The sequence below is a fragment of the Anolis sagrei genome, chromosome 11 (assembly GCF_037176765.1).
Source record: "Anolis sagrei isolate rAnoSag1 chromosome 11, rAnoSag1.mat, whole genome shotgun sequence".
In the NCBI taxonomy this organism is placed as follows: Eukaryota; Metazoa; Chordata; class Lepidosauria; order Squamata; family Dactyloidae; genus Anolis; species Anolis sagrei.
The window spans coordinates 18,050,968-18,072,465 of NC_090031.1; the positions used below are offsets into that span (position 1 = coordinate 18,050,968).

Sequence of the window (21,498 nt, forward strand, 5' to 3'; positions counted from 1 at the left end):
ACAACTACAGCACAGGTCAAGGGAAGGGGGGACATGTCGACTGCGCCCTACCTGAGAAGGAACTTACCAGGGTTAGGGGCTGGTGGAGGTTGGGAGAAGCGCGTCACAAGGCCCACGAAGCGCACTGGGTTGGCACTCGCTGCCTCCTCTGCCTCCTCTTCGCCAAAGGAGCGCTTCTCAGAGACCTCCAGGAAGACTAGGTCATCCTCCTTCGGGTGCAGCTGCCTGTCCAGGTCATTCTGGGGAACGTGCACTGGAGAAAGAAGAGAAGGAAGGAAGGAAAGAAGGAAGGAAGGAGGGAGAGAGGGAAAGAAAGAGAAAGAAAGAATAAAGGAAGAGAAGGAAGGGAGGAACAAGAAAGAAAGAAAGACAGACAGACAAAGGAGGAAGGAGGGAGAGAAAGAGAAAGAAATGAAGGAAGGAAGAGTAAGTAAGAAAGAATGATGGAAGGAAGGAAGGAAAGAGGGAGGGAAAGAAAGAATAAAGGAAGAGAAACAAGGAAGGAAGGAAGGAAGGAAGGAAGGAAGGAAGGAAGGAAGGAGAGAGGGAAAGAAAGAGAAAAAAGAAAGAATAAAGGAAGAGAAGGAAAGAAGAGAGGATGGAAAGAAAGAAAGAAGAAAGGAAGAGAAGGGAGGAACAAGAAAGAAAGAAAGAAAGAAAGAAAGAAAGAAAGAAAGAAAGACAAAGGAGGAAGGAGGGAGAGAAAGAGAAAGAAATGAAGGAAGGAAGAGTAAGTAAGAAAGAATGATGGAAGGAAGGAAGAAGGGAGGGAGGAAGGGAAAGAAAGAATAAATGAAGATAAACAAGGAAGGAAGGAAATAGAAATAAGAGAAGGAAGGAAGGGAAAGAAGGGAGGGAGGAAAGAGAAAGAAAGAGGGAGAAAGAAAGGAAGAGAAGGAAGGAAGGAGTGAAAGAAGGAAAGAATAAAGGAAGAGAAGAAGGAAGTAAGGAAAAAGAAAGAAGAGAAAGAAGGGAGGGAGGGACAAAAGAGAAAGAAAGAAAAATAAGGAAAGAAAGAAAAAAGAAAAAAGAAGAGAAGGAAGGAAGGAGAGAGAGAGGGAAAGAAAAAGAAAGAATAAAGGAAGAGAAGGAAAGGAGGATGGAAAGAAAGAAAGAAAGAATGAAGAAAGGAAGAGAAGGGAGGAACGAGAAAGAAAAAAGACAGACAGAGAGACAGACAAAGGAGGAAGGAGAGAGAGAAAGAAATGAAGAAAGGAAGAGTAAGTAAGAAAGAATGATGGAAGCAAGGAAGGAAAGAGGGAGGGAAAGAAAGAATAAAGGAAGGAAGGAAGGAAGGGAAAGAAGGGAGGGAGGAAAGAGAAAGAAAGAGGGAGAAAGAAAGGAAGGAAGAAAGGAAGAGAAGGAAGGGGTGAAAGAAGGAAAGAATAAAGGAAGAGAAAAAGGAAGTAAGGAAAAAGAAAGAAGAGAAAGAAGGGAGAGAGGGAGGAAAGAGAAAGAAAGAAAAATAAGGAAAGAAAGAAAAAAGAAAAAAGAAGAGAAGGAAGGAAGAAAGGAAGGAAAGAGAAAAAAGAAAGAAAAGACAAGAAAGAAGAGAAAGAAGGAAAGAAAGAGAGGGGAAGCAGAAGGGGCATATGGAATCTTAGAGTTGGAAGTGACCCTCAAATGACATCTAGTCGAACCCCATTTCTTCCAGGCAGGAAAAGCACCATCAAAGCCCTCCTAACAGATGGCCATCCAGCCTCTGCTTCAGGACTCCAAGTGAGGAGGCTTAATTGCAACCTTTAACATATGAATTTTTATGATGATGCATTTTAACTCTTTTGTAAAAAATGAAATTATCCTTGTCGTGATAATAATCCTCCTTGCTGCCCACCAGCCATCCCAACCGAATCCCAAGGTCCTCCCACCTATGAAATCTGCTTTATTCATGTCCGCATTGAAGTTCAGCAAACTCAGGCAGAACGGCTTCTGCTCCTTGGCCTTCTGGTACTCCTGCCATTCTTGGGCCGCCTGCAGGAAACGGCGAGAGAAACACAACATTCAATGGAAAACATTCAATGCCGGCATAAAACTAAAACATATAAACTATCCATATAAATAAAAATGTAATGTTCGTTTGTGGGATTAACATAACTCAAAAACCACTGGACGAATTGACACCAAATTTGGACACTATACCCCTAACAGACCAACAAGTGACCATCACTCATTACCCTCCCCCCCATGACAATACAGAAAAAAGGGAAGGAAGAGGGGGAGAAAGAAGGGGAGAAAGAAAGAAAGAAAGAAAGAAAGAAGGAAAGAGCAAAGGAGGGAAGGAAAGAGGTAGAGAAGGAAGAAAGGAGAGAAAGAGGAAAGAAAAGAAAAAGGAGGGAGCAAGGAAAGAGAGAAGGAAGGAGAGAAGGAAAGAAAAAAGGGAAGGAAGGAAAGAGGGAACAAAGGAAGGAGGGAAAGAAGGAGAAAAAGAGGGAGGGAAGGAAAAAGGAAAGAGAGAGAAGGAAGGATGGAAGCAAAAAGCAAAGGAAGGAAGAGGTAGAGAAGGAGGAGAGAAAGGAAGGAAAAGGAAAAGGGAGAAGGAGATAAGGAAAGAAAAAAGGAAAGGAAGGAAAGAGGGAGCGAAGGAAGGAGGGAAAGAAGGAGAAAAAGAGGGAGGGAAGGAAAGAGAGAAGGAAGGATGGAAGCAAAAAGCGAAGGAAGGAAGGAAAGACACAGAGGAGGAAAGGAGAGAAAAAGAAAGGAAAAGGGGAAGCAGAGAAGGAAGGAAAGAGGTAGGGAAGGAAAGAGGGAGTGAAGGAAGGAGGGAAAGAAGGAGAAAAAGAGGAAGGGAAGGAAAGAAGGAAAGAGAAGGAAGGAAAGAGGTAGAGAAGAAAGAAGAGAAAGAGGAAGAAAAAGAAAAGGGGGGAAGGAAGGAAAGAGGTAGGGAAGGAAGGAAGGAGAGAAGGAAAGAAGAAAAGGGAAGGAAGGAAAGAGGGAGCGAAGGAAGGAGGGAAAGAAGGAGAGAAAGAGGGAGGGAAGGTTGGCCACAGCAATGTGTGGCGGGTACAGCTAGTAAACAATATAATAGAGGCTGGAGTTCCACTATTCCGGCTTGCATACAAATTCGGCTTATGAACAACCTTACAGTAACCTTTCTCAATCGTAACTTGGGGGCTGCCTGTATGCCTAAATGCATCCTGGACAAGGGCCCAAGACTCACCTCTTCGAAGGCGTTCAGCATCATCAGAGGGAAGAAGGTATCAAAGTACTCGTTGTAATCCCTGAAGCAGAGCGGGACAGAGGCCACCACCGAGCGGAGGAGGTGGTCCGGCGGTCCCAGCTGACCGATGTGGGCAAACATATCATAGCTCCACTTCAGAACCTCTTTGATGAAAAGGCTGTGATCCCGGTGCTGGACGCTGCCAACGCCGACGCTGTTCTTCTGCCGGGAATCTGGCTGAGGGGCCACGGCGGCGACAGGCGGCAGCACCCGGCCACTGTTCTGCGGAGGGCGGTGGTTCAGGTTCTGGGGCTGAAGGACATTCTTTGGGATCTTGGGCTTTGGGGCTTCCGTGGTGCGAAGGGCAGCCACCGCTTTGCTCCTGGGGGCCACAGGAGGCTTGGTGGTGCTCTGGAGCTCCTTGGAGAGGTGCGCTGTGCGCGAAGAGGAGGCGGAGCTGAAGATCTTGGTGGTGGAGGGCTTGGCTGGCAGCGAGGGCTTGGCGAAGACATGCTCTGGAGGCTCCGGGGGCCCCTTTTCAGCTGAGGTCCCCCCTTGCAAAGGGAGGATCTGGGGGGTCTCAGGAGGTCCGGCGTCCATTTGTGAACACAGCTCCATGGGCACCGGGTCCCTCTGGGTCAGAAATAAGGCATCGTCGTCTCCGCTCGCATCCCCATTTACGTCTTTCAAAACCGGGTCCTTGTTGCAAGGGATGACCGTGATGGCCGTTTTACTGCTTCCGGACACAGGAGGATGCGCATCACTTGGGACAGTTTTTTGGACATTTGAAGGGGTGGATTCTTTCAGGGTCGGAGAGACTAACGGAGTTGCCTTTGCCTCTATCGAACTCTTCCGCAAAGGTTTCCGGGATGGGTTCCCCTCCGCGGGAGCGCCTTTGCCTTTGGCGGTCCGGGCCGTCGATGCCGCGCACGGCTTCCTGCCCGCCGCCGCCTCCTCCCGCTCTTTCTGCTTCCAGTGGTTGAGCAAGTACCGGTCCTGGCAGGTGAGCATCTTCTTGTTCCGATCGGCCAGGAACTGAGGCTGGATCAGTTTGGCCTTGCGCTGCTCTGGGAGCTCCCCAGCCGCCTTCCCATGCTGGCGCAGCTTCGTGATGCTGTCCTGCGTGCGCTGTGACAGGTCCGCCGCCCTTCGCACCCTTTTGCTCAGGCCCAGTTTCTCTGTCAGCCGCGTCGGGCTAGGAAACGTGTGGACCTTCTTTGGAGGCACAACGGCCGGCGTCGAGCGGGGCGATTTGCTGCTGCCGATGCCTCTTTGCTCAGGGATCTTCTTAGTTGCTTTGGCCACCAAACTCTTCTCCATTCTACTTGCAGACTTTCTAGATGTTGATGATGAAGGACCAGCCAATGTTGATGGACCTGGATCCTTATGTCTGGAGCGTTCCCTGTTGTTTACACAATTTGAGTGCAGTTCTTGAGGCTTGGTCTTACCTTCCTCCTTGTCCTTCTCCCACTGATCGGTCTCATTCGCCGTGTTCTCCACGATTTCATCACCAAGGTAGTCTGTGTCGTAGCCCCATTCGTTGAGCTGCCTGGCGTTCTCTGAATCGGATATCTTCAGGGAGGAGGAACCCTTTGCTGGTGGCTTCTCTGCCTCATTATAGGCCTGGCTGTCTTGCCAAGCAGAGTAAATATCGTCCTCAGTTTCGAACTCGAAGCACTGGGATTCAATGACCTCACAGGGTGATGGGGGATTCGGGGACGTCGCCGTGCACTCTCCCTTCTGTCTCGTGCTCTCTGATGCGTTGGCTTTGTTTTCCTCTTCATCCGAAGAAGCGTCTGAAATGACAATGACCTTTATCAGGGGTGTTTCCACGTCGGATGGAGACTTGCTGCTCTCGAGCCAGGTCCTTGTGGCACCCCGGACCTTCCTCTCAATTCGATCCTGATCGCAAGGGCTGTCTTCCTGGCTGGAGTCCGAAGGTAAGGTGTTGACTTTGGTGGCCAGGGACAACCGGCGGAGGTCGCGGTCCAACCGGACGGTGTCCGAAGCCACCCTCTTCCTCATCAACTCCTTCCTGAGCTGAGAGAGAGGCATGTCCGCTGTCTCGTCCTCGCTGCTGCTCTCCTCCGAACTCCCTTCCGCTCCAGAGGCGCTTCTAAGCTCCGTCAGATGCTCCTCCGGCTCTTGTTTGATGGATAGGACGCGGCCTGAGGTTGAGCTGGACTGGCCACTTCCAATAACGCTGGCCTTTGTCCTTTGGAGACCCTTGCCACCATCTTTCTCGTGCTCCAAACAGTTGTCCCTCCTGTTCATGTTATCAACCAACCGTTTCAATTTCAAAGTCAGGTCTGACGTCTTGGATCTGCTTGTCGGGCCTGTCTTTCCTTCCGAGGCATCGCTGTCACTCTTCTCAGTGGGAGGTATGGGTCTTTTTTCTTCAAGTTGGCGAGAGCCTTGATGGAGGCTGGATTTCGGCCCTGAATCCACGGCACCCTGGTTTCTGTTTCTCTGGCCCCAAGTTTGCTCAGGGCTCGAGACGCCTAGGGCCAAGCTGTTGCCGGGTTCCTGCTTAATGTTGACGAAAGGAAGAGCCGTTCCTGCAAGAGCGTCTTCCCTGCCCCTCGGGAACGGCGGGGGCTCTTGGGCGAAAGCGGGGGGCATTGCCGACCTCCGCCAGAGGCTCCGGATGATGTGCTTGAGGCACTCCTGCAACTCCTTGGCGTGTGCGGGGCTCAGCTTCCAATCTTCCCGGTTGCGCCTCAGCAGGTTGAGCTCGTCCAGGAAGCGGGTATTCCTCTGCCCAACCTGGAAGCCCTCCTTCAGGATGTTCCGGATGAGGCTCATGCAGGCCAGCTGCACTGAGGGGGGCTCCTGAGAGGGCATCCAGTTTGTCCCGCAGGAGGAAAACACGGTCCTGGGCAGCTGGACACACTTGACCACCACCTCCACCCAGTTCTCGGAGCTGACCCACAAGGAGTGCAAGCAGCTGCGCTTGAAGTTGAGCTCCACCACCGAGACCAGGATCCAAATGAAGAATTCGGAGACCTTGTCGCAAGTCCCCAGTGCCGCTGCCTCTCCGGCCAGGATGCCCCGGACCTCTGCACAGAGGTGGTGCATGATTGCCACGCTGTAGGCCATGCCCAGGTCCTTCAGGTCCGTCAGGGAGTGAGCAAAGGGCACGAACCACAGGAAGGTGCTGTTGTGCAGGCGCATGTCCCGCCCCACGTCACACTGGAACATGTCTGTCAGCGTCTGCATGTCTTCGTACAGGTTGGGGCAGTAATCGGGGCACGTGGCTGTCCGGCGGCCGGCCTCCTGAAATGGGAGCCAGAGAGAGAGAGAGAGTCACCTCTCGCATCTCATAGGAACATAGAGGCCCCAAGGGCCATCCAGGCCAGCCTCATTTGAATCCCCCCGACAGATGGCCATCCAACCTCTGGATCATAGGATCCTAGAGTTGGAAGAGCCTCCAAAAGCCATTCAATTCAACCCTCTTCTACACCACCCAAGCCCTCCTGACAGATGGCCACCCAGCCTCTGGATCACAGAAACCTAGGGTTGGAAGAGACTCTAAAGGTAATTCTGTCCAACGATCTGCCCCAAGGGGAGACACAATTGAACCCCTCCTGACAGATCACCATCCAGCCTCTGGATCATAGGATCCTACATTTGGAAGAGCCTCCAAAAGCCATTCAATTCAACCCTCTTCTACACCACCCAAGCCCTCCGGACAGATGGCCACCCAGCCTCTGGATCACAGAAACCTAGGTTTGGAAGAGACTCTAAAGGTAATTCTGTCCAACGATCTGCCCCAAGGGGAGACACAATTGAACCCCTCCTGACAGATCACCATCCAGCCTCTGGATCATAGGATCCTACAGTTGGAAGAGCCTCCAAAAGCCATTCAATTCAACCCTCTTCTACACCACCCAAGCCCTCCTGACAAATGGCCACCCAGCCTCTGGATCACAGAAACCTAGGGTTGGAAGAGACTCTAAAGGTAATTCAGTCCAACTATCTGCCCTAAGGGGATACACAATTGAACCCCTCCTGACAGATCACCATCCAGCTTCTGGATCATAGGAGCCTAGGGTTGGAAGAGGCTCCAACGGACATTAGAATCATAGAATCATAGAGTTGGAAGAGAGCTCATGGGCCATCCAGTCCAACCCCTTTCTACCAAGAAGCAGGAAAATTGCATTCAAAGCACCCCTGACAGATGGCCATCCAGCCTCTGTTTAAAAGCTTCCAAAGAAGGAGCCTCCACCACACAGAATCCTAGGATCGCAGAATCCTAGGGTTGGAAGAGACTCTAAAGGTGATTCAGTCCATCTGGCCTAAAAAGAGACACAACTGAAACCCTCCTGACAGATAGTCTTCCAGGTTCTGGATCATAGAGTTCCACTGCTGAACGGCTCTCACAGCCAGGAAGTTCTTCCTAATGTTCAGATGGAATCTCCTTTCTTGTAGTTTGAAGCCATTGCTCCATTGCATGCTAGTCTCCAGGGCAGCAGAAAACAAGCTTGCTCCCTCCTCCCTATGACTTCCTCTCACATATTTATGCATGGCTATCATGTCTCCTCTCAGCCTTCTCTTCTTCAGGCTAAACATGCTCAGCTCCTTAAGCCGCTCCGCATAGAGCTTGTTCTCCAGACCCTTGATCATTTTAGTCACCCTCCTCTGGACACATTCCAGCTCGTCAATATCTCTCTTCAATTGTGGTGCACAGAATTGGACACAATATTCCAGGTGTGGTCTAACCAAGCAGAACAGAGCATGGAGAGCATGACTTCCCTGGATCTAGACACTATGCTCCTATTGATGCAGGCCAAAACCCCATTGGCTTTTTTTTTTTTTTGCATCACATTGTTGGCTCATGTTTAACTTGTTGTCAACAAGGACCCCAATATCTTTTTCACACGTACTGCTCTCGAGCCAGGCATCGTCCCCCATTCTGTATCTTTGCATTTCATTTTTTCTGCCTAAGTGGAGTCTCTTGCATTTGTCCCTCTTGAACTTCATTTTGTTAGTTTTGGCCCTTCATCTCTCTAATCTGTTAAGATTGTTTTGAATTCTGCTTCTGTCTTCTGGAGTATTGGCTATCCCTCCCAATTCAATCCAACCCTCTTCCACCACGAAGGAAACTATCCAAGCCCTCCTGACAGATGGCCATCCAGTCTCTGGATCGCAGAATCCTAGGGTTGGAAGAGACTCTAAAGGTGATTCAGTCCATCTGGCCTAAAAAGAGACACAACCGAAACCCTCCCGACAGATAGTCTTCCAGGCTCTGGATCATAGAGCTAGAAGAGGCTCTAAAGGGCATTCAACCCAACCTCTTCTACCATGAAGGACACCATTAAAGCTCTCCTGACAGATAGCCATCCAGCCTCAGAATCATAGGGGTCCAAAGGCCATTAAATCCAACCCTCTTTATCAGGAAGGACACCATCCAAGCCCTCGTGACAGATGGTCATCCAGTCTCTGGATCATAGGATCCTAGGGTTGGAAGAGACCCCTAAGGTCATTCAGTCCTGCCATCTGCCATAATGGAAGACACAACAGAAACTTGCAGACAGATGTCCATTGAGTATCTGCTTAAAAATTACAACTAACAACAACAACAACAGAATCCCAGAATTGGAAGAGACCCCAAAGGGCATCCGGTCCAATCCCCTTCTGCCATAAAAGGACACAATCAAAGCCCTCCTGACAGGTTGCCATCCAGCCTTTCCTTAATAACAACAAGAACAATAATAGAATCCTAGAGTTGGAAGTGACGCCAAAGGCCAATGCGGCCCAATCCGCTTCTGCTATAAAGGAGCACAATGAAGGCCCTCCCGACAGATGTCCATCCTACCTCTGCTTAATAATAATAATCATCATCATCATCATCCAACCCCCTTCTGCAATAAGGGAAGGACACCATCAAAGCCCTCCCAAAGAAACTTTTATTCAGAAGCAATTTTTTAACAATATATCTCTCTAAAACGAAGCAGTGAACTAGCCAGTAAAACATACAACAGTACGACGTCAAGAAAACACAAATGTAATGCATACCTGCATTAACGTGTACATACAACATACGTGTAACTACAGCAACTAGTTTGCGAACCTCACACTCCTTTCGACTGCTTATTTTCTCTAGATAGCATGATATAACCACACTTTCTGGAACTTACTTTGCTGGGCCTTTCTGGGTGGAAATTATATACAATCTGGCTGCAGGTCACCATTTCATCACCGTAATCCGATGGTGGCTCCGATTTGGTCCTTCAAAAGGATATTACTATTATTATTATTATTATTATTAAGTTTATTTGTACCCCGCTAGCATCTTCCGAAGGACTCGATGCGGCTTACAAAGGCCAAGGCCTCAATACACAACATGACAATACAAACCTAAAGCAAATTAAAAACAATTAAAGCAATATTAAACAATATTATTATTATTATTATTATTGTTATTATTATTATTACTTACTAGCTTAGTTACACAGCGATGCCCGGTTTAGGGGTTTTGGTAAGGATAAACATTGGAAAATGCAGGATGAGGTGGGTAAACTACAACTCCCACCATCCTCTGTCTCCCCAACTCTACCAGTTATTAAACTTGAATTTTATCAGGGAATTATAACCTGCATTTTTAACTGTGTGTATCCTGCTTTATATGTCTTGTGTTTTACTTATTGAATGTTGTTGTTGTTGTTATCACAATCACCATGAAACTAGGAGCCCCTGGTGGCGCAGTGGGTTAAACCCCTGTGCCGGCAGGACTGAAGACTGACAGGTCGCAGGTTCAAATCCGGGGAGAAGCGGATGAGCTCCCTCTATCAGGTCCAGCTCCTCATGCGAGAGAAGCCTCCCACAAGGATGATAAAACATCAAAATCATCCGGGCGTCCCTTGGGCAACGTCCTTGCAGACGGCCAATTCTCTCACACCAGAAGCGACTTGCAGTTTCTCAGGTCGCTCCTGGCATGGCAAAAAACAAACAAACAAACCATGAAACTGGCCTCAAGCCACAAGAACAGATGGCTAGTAAATAATAATAATAATAATTATTATTATTATTAGTAGTAGTAGTAGTAGTAGTAGTATCATGAAACTTGGGCCTCGAGCCACAAGGAGAGATGGGTAATAAAATTATTACTACTACTATTGTGAAACTTTGGCCTCAAGCTGCAAGAATTTATTTATTTACAGCTTTTATATTCCGCCCTTCTCACCCCGCAGGGGACTCAGGGCGGATTACAGTGAACACATATATATGGCAAACATTCAATGCCAATTTTGACATACAACATATACAGACATAGACAGAGGCTATTTAACTTTTTCTGGCCGCTTTCATCGTCCATCTGCGACACTGATGAAGTACTTCCACATTCCCCGCATGCTTTTTGCTGGAGTGCTTTGCTGGAGTCTTTTTTATGGTCTCATAAATTAGTTAATTTAGCCTCCCCACACTTTAAGGTGGTACCTAATTTTCCTACTTGACAGATGCAACTGTCTTTCGGGTTGCAAAGGTCAACAACAGGCTACACAATTGGTTGGAAACCCACTCCAACCTGGCTTCGAACTCATGACCTTTTGGTCAGAGTGATCTTAATGCAGCTGACACTCAGCCAGCTGCGCCACAATCCCGAAAAGATGGGTTGTAAAATAATAATAATAATAATAATAATAATAATGAGAGATGGGTAATAAACTACTACTACTACTACTACTACTACTACTACTATTATTGTGAAACTCTGGCTTTGAGCCACAAGGAGGGATGGGTAATAAAATAATAATAACTATAATGAATATTGCTATTATAGTGAAACTTTGGCTTCAAGTTGCAAGGAGAGACAGGTAATAAAACCATTATTATTATTACTATGACTACTACTATTGTTGTGAAACTTTGGCCTCGAGCCACAAGGAGAGACGGGTAGTAAAATGATTATCATCATTATTAAGAGGAGCAACAGTAACTGACCACCTATTAATCTATTTCTATTATCATCATTATTAAGAGGAGCAACAGTAACTGAATACCTATTAATCTAATCTATTCTCAATTTTTGTGAATTCAGTGTATTATGAGATGCTCCTCCTCCTCCTCCTTCTTCTTCTTATACAAAAACTTTGGTCTCCAGCCACAAGGAGACACACATAATCATAATCATCATAATCATTATTATTATTATTCTTATCATGAAACTTTGGCCATGAGCCACAAGGAGAGATGGGTAATAATAAAATTATTTTTATTATTACTATTATCATGAAACATTGGCCTCAAGTCGCAAGGAGAGATAAGTAATAAATTATTATTATTAGTATTATTATTATAAAATATTGGCCTCAGGCTGCAATGAGAGACGCAAAATAAAATTATTATTATTATTATTATTATTATTATTATTCCTGTTATTGTGAAACTTTGGCTTCAGGCCGCAGGCAGAGATGAGTAATAAAATAATAATTACTATTATTCCTATTATTGTGAAACTTTGGCCTCAAACCGCAAGCAGAGATGGGTAATAAAATAATAATAATTACTATTATTACTATTATTCCTACTATTGTGAAACTTTGGCCTTAAGCAGAGATGGGTAATAATAATAATAATAATTACTATTATCATGAAACTTTGGCCTCAACCCCGCAAGCAGAGATGGGTAATAAAATAATAATATTGGGACTGGTTCAATGTTTAATATGCTCTATGTTTATGCTATGATGTTTCTATATATAGTGTTTTAATGGTTCTAATTCATATTTATATGTTAATTCATTTTAGTTATGTTATGTATTGCTTTTGTATGTATGTTCGGCATTTAATTTTTGCCATGTTGTGCACCACTCTGATTCCCCCCAGGGATGAGAAGAGTGATATAGAAATCCAGTAAATAAATAAATAATAATAATAATAAATTAAAAATAATAAAAATTAATAAAAAAATAAATAAGTTATTGTGAAACGTTGACCTTGAGTCGCAAGGAGAGACGGATAATAAAATAATAATAATAATAATAATAATAATTATTATTATTATTATTATTATTATTATTATCCCTTTTATTATACAGAGATATCCAACTTTCTCTAAAAAAGAGACTCAATGCAGCTTGAAGACAACAAGAACTCTGAGCAAAAATAACAACAGGAACAACTCAAAATGTGCTCCGCCGATCCGGCTTCACTTGGCCTCAGTCGCTTCGCACTGCTCTATTTTGCCCCATTTTCTTCCAGGACAGATCACACAAAAGGGGGAGCCAAGGACCGACCTGGTTCGGCAGCTCTGGCGGATGCTCTCGATCTCCTTCTTGTAACTGGCGTTGTTGATGATGGTCTGGAAGGCCTGGATGGGGTCGATGAGCTGCCCCCAGACTTTAGAGCCCAGCTTGTCCAAGATCACCATGAAACAGTGGAGCGCGGGCCAGAAAGGGTCGTTGCTGCCATCATCTGGAAAAGAGATAGGTTCAGGCTGGATGACCATCTGCTGGGAGAGATCGGATGGTGCTTTCCCCTTGATAGCAGAAGGGGGCTGGACTGGATGGTCCTTGGAGGTCTCTTCCAACTTTTGCTTCTATAGTTGTATTTCTCAATGAACCTGCTAATGTCTATGAGGGTGGATGGCCATCTCTTGGGAGGGATCGGATTGTGCTTTTCCTGCCTACAAGAAGGGGATTGGACTCGATGGCCCTGGGGGGGGGGGGGGGGGAGATCTCTTCCAACTCTAGGATTCAATAATAATAATAATAATAATAATAATAATAATAATACTAAATATATAGTAAATATATTTACTAAATAAATATATTCAGTAAATATATTTACTAAATAAGATATATTAAAAATTAACTAGGTATTTTTAATAACAAAAACTGAAAGGGTTAAATGGAGGCAATGACTCAGCAAAAGTTGCAGCTCTATATAAGCAATATATTTATGTAGCTTAGTAGCTGTCAGTCTGTGAGAGGTATCAGTGTTAATTCGCCTCAGTGTGAGAGAAACCTCAGTCTGAGAAGGTTTCTGTGTGAGGAGGCCTCAGTGGGAGAAAGGTCTCAGTGTTAGTTTGCCTAAGTGTGAGAGAAACCTCAGTCTGAGAAGGTGTCTGTGTGAGAAGGCCTCAGTGTTAGTTCGCCTCAGTGTGAGAGAAACCTCAGTCTGAGAGGGTCTCTACATGTGGCCTCAGTGGGAGAAAGGTCTCAGTGTTAGCTTGCCTCAGTGTGAGAGAAACCTCAGTCTGAGAATGTCTCTGTGTGAAAAGGCCTCAGTGGGAGAAAGGCCTCAATGTTTGTTCGCCTCAGTGTGAGAGAAACCTCAGTCTGAGAAGGTGTCTGTGTGAAAAGGCCTCAGTGGAAGAAAGGCCTCAGTGTTAGTTCGCCTCAGTGTGAGAGAAACCTCAGTCTGAGAAGGTGTCTGTGTGAAAAGGCCTCAGTGGGAAAAAGGCCTCAGTGTTAGCTTGCCTCAGTGTGAGAGAAACCTCAGTCTGAGAAGGTCTCTGTGTGAGGAGGCGTCAGTAGGAGAAAGGCCTCAGTGGGAGAAAGGTCTCAGTGTTAGTTCGCTTCAGTGTGAGAGAAACTTCAGTCTGAGAAGGTCTCTGTGTGAGGAGGCGTCAGTAGGAGAAAGGCCTCAGTGGGAGAAAGGTCTCAGTGTTAGTTCGCCTCAGTGTGCGAGAAACCTCAGTCTGAGAAGGTGTCTGTGTGAGAAAGCCTCAGTGGGAGAAAGGCCTCAGTGTTAGTTTGCTTCAGTGTGAGAGAAACTTCAGTCTGAGAAGGTGTCTGTGTGAGAAGGCCTCAGTGGGAGAAAAGTCTCTGTGTTAGTTCGCCTTAGTGTGAGACAAACCTCAGTCTGAGAAGGTCTTTGTGTGAGGAGGTCTCAGTGGGAGAAAGGCCTCAGTGTCACTTCGCCTCAGTGTGAGATAAACCTCAGTCTGAGAAGGTGTCTGTGTGAGAAGGCCTCAGTGGGAGAAAGGCCTCAGTGTGAGTTAGGTCTCAGTGTTAGTTCGCCTCAGTCTGAAAGAGCCCTCAGTGTTAGTAGGCCTCAGTATGAGAAGGCCTCATGCACGAAGGTTGAACTTTGTGTTACGGAAAGCTTGTTCTTGTAAATAGTACAACCATATTATTTTACTACAAAGAAAAACCTCCTATGAAAGAGATAACATTGGTCTCTGCGTTTCTGTTCTTTTTATCACTCCGGGCTACTGGTGCTGGGTCATGCTGCTGCTGCTAAGTTACTAGGCTGTACATTTATGGGGAGGGTGTTGTGTTAAGAAGCCCACTCGCCCAACATCTCCTTCTCTGGAGAAGCTGGATGGCTATCAATCAGAAGGGATCTGACGTTGTCCTCCTTATGGCAGAAAGGAGTTGGACTGGATGGCCTTTGGGGTCCCTTCCAACCCTAGGATACTATGATAGCCATAGATATAAACATAGGAGATATGGAGGAGCGTTGGCTTCTCTAGCTCTATTTCTCCATGAAGCCACTAATGTCTCTGAGGCTGGATGGCCATCCGCCAGGAAGGCTTTGAGGGTGCTTTTCCTTGATGCCCGGAAGGGGTTGGACTGGAAGGCCCTCTGGTGTCCCTTCGAATTCTAGAATCCTATCTCTCAATCATATCTAGCATATCCATGGCAATCTGTCTATGGCTGGATGCCCTTTGGTGGTCCTTTCCTACTGTAGGAATCTATGATTCTACAGCCCTATTTCCCCATGAACCTGCGGCTGGATGGCCATCTGGCAGGAGAGCTTTGTGTCTCCCTTTATGGCAAAAGGGGGTTGGATTAGATGGTCTCTGGGGAACCCTTCCAACTCTAGCATTCTATAATTTTCCAATATGGAAGTGATGGAGTCTCCATCTTTCAAAATATTTAAGTAGAGACTGAATGGCTATCTGTCGAGAAGGCTTTGATTGAGTCCCTCTTTATGGCAGGAATGGATTGGATTGGGTGGCCCTTGGGGAACCCTTCCAACTCTAGGATCCTATCATCTTTCTCACTTAATCATATCTATACCAATCTACCTATGGCTGGATGGTCATCTGTTTGGAGGGCTTTGATTGTGTCTCCCTTTAGGGCAGGAAGGGGGTAGGACTGGATAGCCTTTGGAGCTCCCTCTCAACTCTAGGATCCTATCATCTCTCTCCTTCTCTCTCAATCATATCTATGTATCCATCTGTCCTTTCGTATCCTAATTGTGACCATCTCCCTATGGCTGGGTGTCCATCTGTCAGGAGGGATCGAATTGTGTTACACAATGTAGTCTGGGGTTCTAGGGCACGGGCTGCTTCTCCCATGACCCTCCTTTCTACCAAATCATACATCCGGGGATGATCTCAGCCTATTTTTGAATGGGGTTTCTGTCCCTTCGTTACCATTGGTCTCCTTCTCCATGACGTTCATGATGCTCTGCATGAAATCGTTCTGCTTGTCAGGCCCCAAAAGCAAGGAGTCCATCGCTTGCTCTTCCAGGACCGTCAGCAACATGCAAATGCCTGCGAGGAGAAACAGGCAAATCATAAACCCATTCAGTGCGACTCCTAATAAGTAGTCAATTCAGTGTAATTCCTAATAAGATAATTCCTAATAATCCAATTGTCAGCTCCCGCCAGATCTCAGAACAAAACCACGCTCACAAGAGTAACTTCTTGAACACAGGTTTATTTTTCAGTCTGAACAGGATGAGTAGGAAGAAAGATCTAAAAGTCTTCCCGCCAACGGCTAGCAATACATCCCTCCTGTTTCCCCCTCCTTCCTCCCCCCTTATCTCAAGTTGTGACTACATTCTAGTCTCCCAGGAACAAAGCATTCCCTTCTGCCAGATGCCCCCCTTATCAAACTATATTTCACTTTGATGTCAGGAAGGAGTCTTCGAGGAAAGGAGGCTCCGGCTTTGTTGACTTAACTCGAAGGCCACATCCTGACACCAATTCAGTGCAATTTCTAATAAAACAATCCCTAATAATTCCTAATAATCAAATTCAGTACAATTCCTAGTAATTTAATTCAGTGCAATTCCTGATAAAACAATTCCTAATAATCCAATTCAGTGCAATTCCTGAATTGCACTGAATTGGACTGGCGACTGGCTCCCTTCCTATCTAGGAACGACCTGGCTATGGTGATCCAGGCGACGGTCATCTCGAGGCTTGACTACTGTAAAGCCCTCTACAATGGCCTTCCTTTGTGAGTGATCCGGAAACTGAAGCTGGTGCAAAATGTGGCGGCTCGTCTTCTCGACGGGGTGCTGGCGAGGTGTCATATCACCCCAATTCTCTAACAGCTGCACTGGTTTCCAATTGAGTACTGGATCAATTTCAAGGTGCTGGTACTAACCTTTAAGGCCTTATATGGTCTGGGGCCGGCGTACCTGAGGGCCCGCTTATCCCCCTACCAATCCCAGAGATTACTTCGGTCCGAGGACCAAAATTTGCTTGAAGTCCCCAACTATGTCTGTTCTCGTTTTTATTGTATTTTAAAGTTGGTTGTATTGTTTTAATCTACTTTTGTATTGTTTTAATCTACTGTTGTAAACCGCTCTGAGCCAAATTGGGAGTGGCGGTATACAAGTCAAATAAATAAATAAATAAATTCAGTTCATTTCCTGATAAAACAATTCCTAGTAATCCAGTTCAGTGCAATTCTAATAAGACAATTCAGTGCAATTCCAAATAATCCAATTCAGTGAAATTCCTAATAAGACAACTCCTAATAATCCAATTCAGTGCAATTCCAAATAAAGCCATTCAGTGCAATTCCTAATAATACAACTCCTAATAATCCAATTCAGTGCAATTCCTAATAAGACAATTCAGTGCAATTCCAAATAATCCAATTCAGTGAAATTCCTAATAAAACAATTCCTAATAAAACAATTCAGTGCAATTCCAAATAAAGCCATTCAGTGCAATTCCTAATAATACAACTCCTAATAATCCAATTCAGTGCAATTCCTAATAAGACAATTCAGTGCAATTCCAAATAATCCAATTCAGTGAAATTCCTAATAAAACAATTCCTAATAAAACAATTCAGTGCAATTCCAAATAAACCAATTCAGTGAAATTCCTAATAAAACAATTCCTAATAATTCAATTCAGTGAAATTCCAAATAAAGCCATTCAGTGCAATTCCTAATAATCCAATTCAGTGCAATTCCAAATAAACCAATTCAATGTGATTCCTAATAATCCAATTCAGTGCAATTCCTAATAATTCAATTCAGTGCATTTCCTGATAAAACAATTCCTAGTAATCCAATTCAGTGCAATTCCTAATAATCCAATTCAGTTAAATTCCTAATAAGACAATTCCTAATAATTCAATTCAGTGAAACTTCAAATAAAGCAATTCAGTGCAATTCCTAATAAAACAATTCCTAATAATCCAGTTCACTGCAATTCCAAATAAACCAATTCAGTGCAATTCCTAATAAACCAATTCAGTACAATTCCAAATAAACCAATTCAGTGACATTCCTAATAATCCAATTCAGTGAAATTCCTAATAAAACAATTCAGTGCAATTCCAAATAAAACAATTCAGTTAAATTCCTAATAAGACAATTCCTAATAATTCAATTCAGTGAAATTCCAAATAAAGCCATTCAGTGCAGTTCCTAATAAAACAACTCCTAATAATCCAATTCAGTGCAATTCCTAATAAGACAATTCAGTGCAATTCCAAATAAACCAATTCAGTACAATTCCAAATAAACCAATTCAGTGACATTCCTAATAATCCAATTCAGTGAAATTCCTAATAAGACAATTCAGTGAAATTCCTAATAAGACAATTCCTAATAATTCCTAATAAACCAATTAAGTGCAAATCCTAATACGACAATTCCTAATAATCCAAAGAAGGAAGGAGAAATGAGAGGAAGGAAGGAAGGAAGGAAGGAGAGGAGAGGAAAGAAAATGAAAGAATGACAGGAAGGAAGGAGGAAGGAGAGGAAGGAAAAAAGGGAGGATAAAGGAGAGGAAAGGAAGGAAGGAAGACAGGAAGGAAGAAGGAAATAGAGGAAGAGAGGAGATGAAGAGGGGAGGGAGGAAGACAGGAGAGGAAGGAAGAGAAGAGGAGAGAAGGGGGAGGGAAGAAGAGGAAGAAAGCATGGAGAGGAAATGAAGGAGGGAGGACGGGCTGGAGGAAGGAAGGAAGGAGAGGGAGAGAGGAGAGGAGAGGAGAGGAGAGAAAGAAAGACAGGAAGGAAGGAAGGAAGGAAGGAAGGAAGGAAGGAAGGAAGGAAGGAAGGAGAGGAAGGAAGGGAAGGAAGAGGCAGGCTCTGTTGGGCCTGCTCCACTCACCCAGCCAATAGTTCTTGTAGTTGGAGGTGTCGTAGAGGTGGGGGGGCAGGAGGATGAGCCGGCCCTTCTCGATAAGGACGGAGTGGTAGAGGTTGGGGTCCTCAAAGAGGCCCAGCTCGATGACCTTGAAGAGGCAGGTCAACACCTCCTGGATGTCGTAGTAGTCATCCCGGTCCACCTTCCCCAGGCTCCTGGCCGTCAGGATGGCCCAGCGACGGACCTGTGGGCACAAAATGGGGCTTGCGAAGCCTAGGGCAGGAAGCCTGCCTGGGCTTCCTCATTGTGAACAGCACCTGGGCCTCACTCACCATTTCATTGGGGTGCACCATGAGCAGGTAGATCCCGGGGTGCTTGCCCACCACCTGATAGGAGAAGTTGATCTGCTCCATTTTGCAAAGGGCCTCGACGCAGAGTTCGCCTGCCGTTCAAGGAGAAAACACTCCAAACTGTCACACTGTGATTTTTGTCCCGGGATTATACATGTCATATCCTAATTGGTTCTGTCATAATTTTTGTTTGTTTGTTTTGATTTTAAATACAACACAACTTTTTTGTTTGCTCCTGATAGGATAAATAAATCAAGCAAAACATTGATGGAAAAAGTGCATTTTTTTATAAATTCTTTATTGAGGTTTTACAAATATAATGGGGGGGAGGGGGGGAAGGAGGGGGGGAGGGAAGGGGAGTGCAACGGACAGGGTGGAGTGATATGGAGCAAGGGGAGGGGAATGGAAGGGGGGGGGTGGTAGACTTCCCAATCTTCCTTCCGACGTTCTTATTTTTCATCTTCTTCTTAACAGTCACTCTTTGGTTATCCCCACGGCTCTTCCTCTTAGCCTTTCCTATTTTTTCTTCTAATATTTATTCACATGTCTTTGTAGTTGTGCTTGTCTTTAATGCCTTTGTTCTTTCTTTTCTCAGTGTTTTTTCAAATATTCTTCAAATTGCTTCCAATTTGTTCTTCTTACAGGGGTGCCTGTATAGTCTTTTAGATAGTAAGTTAGCTTGTCCATGCTTCTTAAGTCCCAAATTTTTAATAGCCAGTCCTCCACTGGACTGGATTCCTTTTGTTTCCATTTCCTAGCGTAGACAATTCTAGCAGCTGTTGCAAAGTATGTGAAGAGAACTTCTTGGTTTGAGTCGAGTTCGATGTCATTGTCTGTAATTCCCAAAAGGAAGTATTCCGGCTTCATCTTGATTCTGGTTTTAAGTATTTTCTGGGAGCATTCCCTAATTTCCTTCCAGTAATTCTGGGCAGTGGGACACGTCCACCAGAGGTGGTAGTACGTCCCCACCTGCGATTCACACTTCCAACATTTATTCGATGTTTCCTTATACATTAAACTTAATTTGTGTGGCGTCATGTGCCATCTGTGAATCATTTTGTAGTAGTTTTCTTTGAGTTCCATGGCATAGATGTACTTCATCTTTCTATTCCAGAGTTGTTCCCACTCGTTATAGCAGATGGGTCTCCCGATGTTAGCTGCCCACTTTATCATGCATTCCTTTATGACTTCTTTCTCCGTCGCCCATTCTAGAAGGATTAGGTAGATGTTTGTGATGTTTTTCCTGTCCCGCTTAATTACAGATTCCCAGAATCTGTCTTTGTCACAGAACCCTATTTCTTTGTCTTTTTTGAAGTATTCTTTCAACTGTATGTATTGGAACCAAGATATGTTATTGAATTCTGAAGTGATTTCCTCCTGTGATTTCAGGGTATAAGTACAGTCTTTTTTCTTCAGGATTTCTCCATAGTTAGGCCAAATTGTTCCTCCCATTAATCTTCTCTGCTGGGCCTCGAGGGGCGAAAGCCACAGCGGGGTTTTTGAATACAATCTGTCCTTATATTTCGTCCAGGTTTTTATTAGGGCTGCTCTTATAAAGTTATTCTTGAAATCCTTCTCAATTTTAATTTTCGAATACCAGAGATAGGAATGCCACCCTGTTCTTAGGTCGAATCCCTCAAGTGCCAGTATTTTGACTTTGTCCAAGAGAATCCAATCCTTTATCCACATCAGGCAGCATGACTCATAGTACAACTTGAAGTCTGGCAGGCCAAGCCCGCCCCTTTTTTTCAGATCGATCAGATTGCTGAATTTGATTCTAGGTTTCCTTCCCCTCCAGATGTATTGCAAGAGGTCTTTTTTCCATATCTCGAATAGTTTATTGGTTCTGATTATAGGCAAATTTTGAAAAAGATATGTCAATTGTGGAAGGATGTTCATCTTTACCGCAGAGATCCTGCCTAGCAATGATAGATCTAAATTTCCCCAATTCTGGAAAAAGTGCATTAAACGGCCAAAACTTTGTTTCTGCGGGAGGGACATCCAGCTTTAGCAGATTTTGCAACCATTTTCCAATAAATATCTGATAATAGTCTCAACCAATTCAACCTAGTTTGTACCACCAAAACAACTAAAGTTTCTGAAATAAGACACCAACTTTCAAAGCAAGGACCACATAATTAAATAGGAGCACTTTTGAAATAGGAACAGAACATTTTTCAAATTTTGTTTCATAGTGTTATCAATGGACCATGCAAAAGGAATTACCATATATACTCGAGTATAAGCCGACCCGAATATAAGCTGAGGCACCTAATTTTACCACAAAAAACTGGGAAAATTGATTGACTCGAGTATAAGTCTAGGAATGGGAAATGAAGCAGTTACTGGTCAATTTTAAAATATAAATAGATAGCAATACAATTACATTAATTGAGGCATCAGAAGGTTAAATGTTTTTGAATATTTACATAAAACTGTAATTTAAGATAAGACTGCCCAACTCTGATTAAACCATTATTCTAACCTTCCTTAATGTAAATGTGCTTATGTAGCCTTCCAATAATAATAAAGAGAGTGAAATAATAAATGTAATAATAACAAGAGTAAAATGATAAATGTAACTGTAAACCACTGCCTCCTCCTGTGAAAAATGTATAATATCACAAAGGACTACCATTTCACCCGTCTCATAGGAAACCTGCTACAAAACAGGAGCTTTTTTGTTGAGTTCCAGGGCCAGAGAAGCAGATGGCGGAAACAGAAGAACGGCCTGCCTCAGGGGAGCGTGTTTG

At 44.6% G+C, this 21,498-nt stretch overlaps 1 protein-coding gene across 1 annotated transcript in view; it reads right to left on the reverse strand.

Moving 5' to 3' along the window:
• The window catches only part of SETX (senataxin), a 56,963-nt gene that overhangs the window by 30,101 nt on the left and 5,364 nt on the right, over window positions 1–21,498 (reverse strand). Inside the window, exons 4-11 of the mRNA XM_060757140.2 lie at window positions 18,728–18,837; window positions 18,420–18,639; window positions 15,489–15,608; window positions 12,397–12,574; window positions 9,298–9,388; window positions 3,158–6,433; window positions 1,869–1,971; window positions 68–253 (exon numbers count right to left, since the gene is read on the reverse strand). Of these exons, the coding sequence (XP_060613123.2) occupies window positions 68–253; window positions 1,869–1,971; window positions 3,158–6,433; window positions 9,298–9,388; window positions 12,397–12,574; window positions 15,489–15,608; window positions 18,420–18,639; window positions 18,728–18,837 (4,284 nt within the window). The remainder of the gene's footprint in view (window positions 1–67; window positions 254–1,868; window positions 1,972–3,157; window positions 6,434–9,297; window positions 9,389–12,396; window positions 12,575–15,488; window positions 15,609–18,419; window positions 18,640–18,727; window positions 18,838–21,498) is intronic.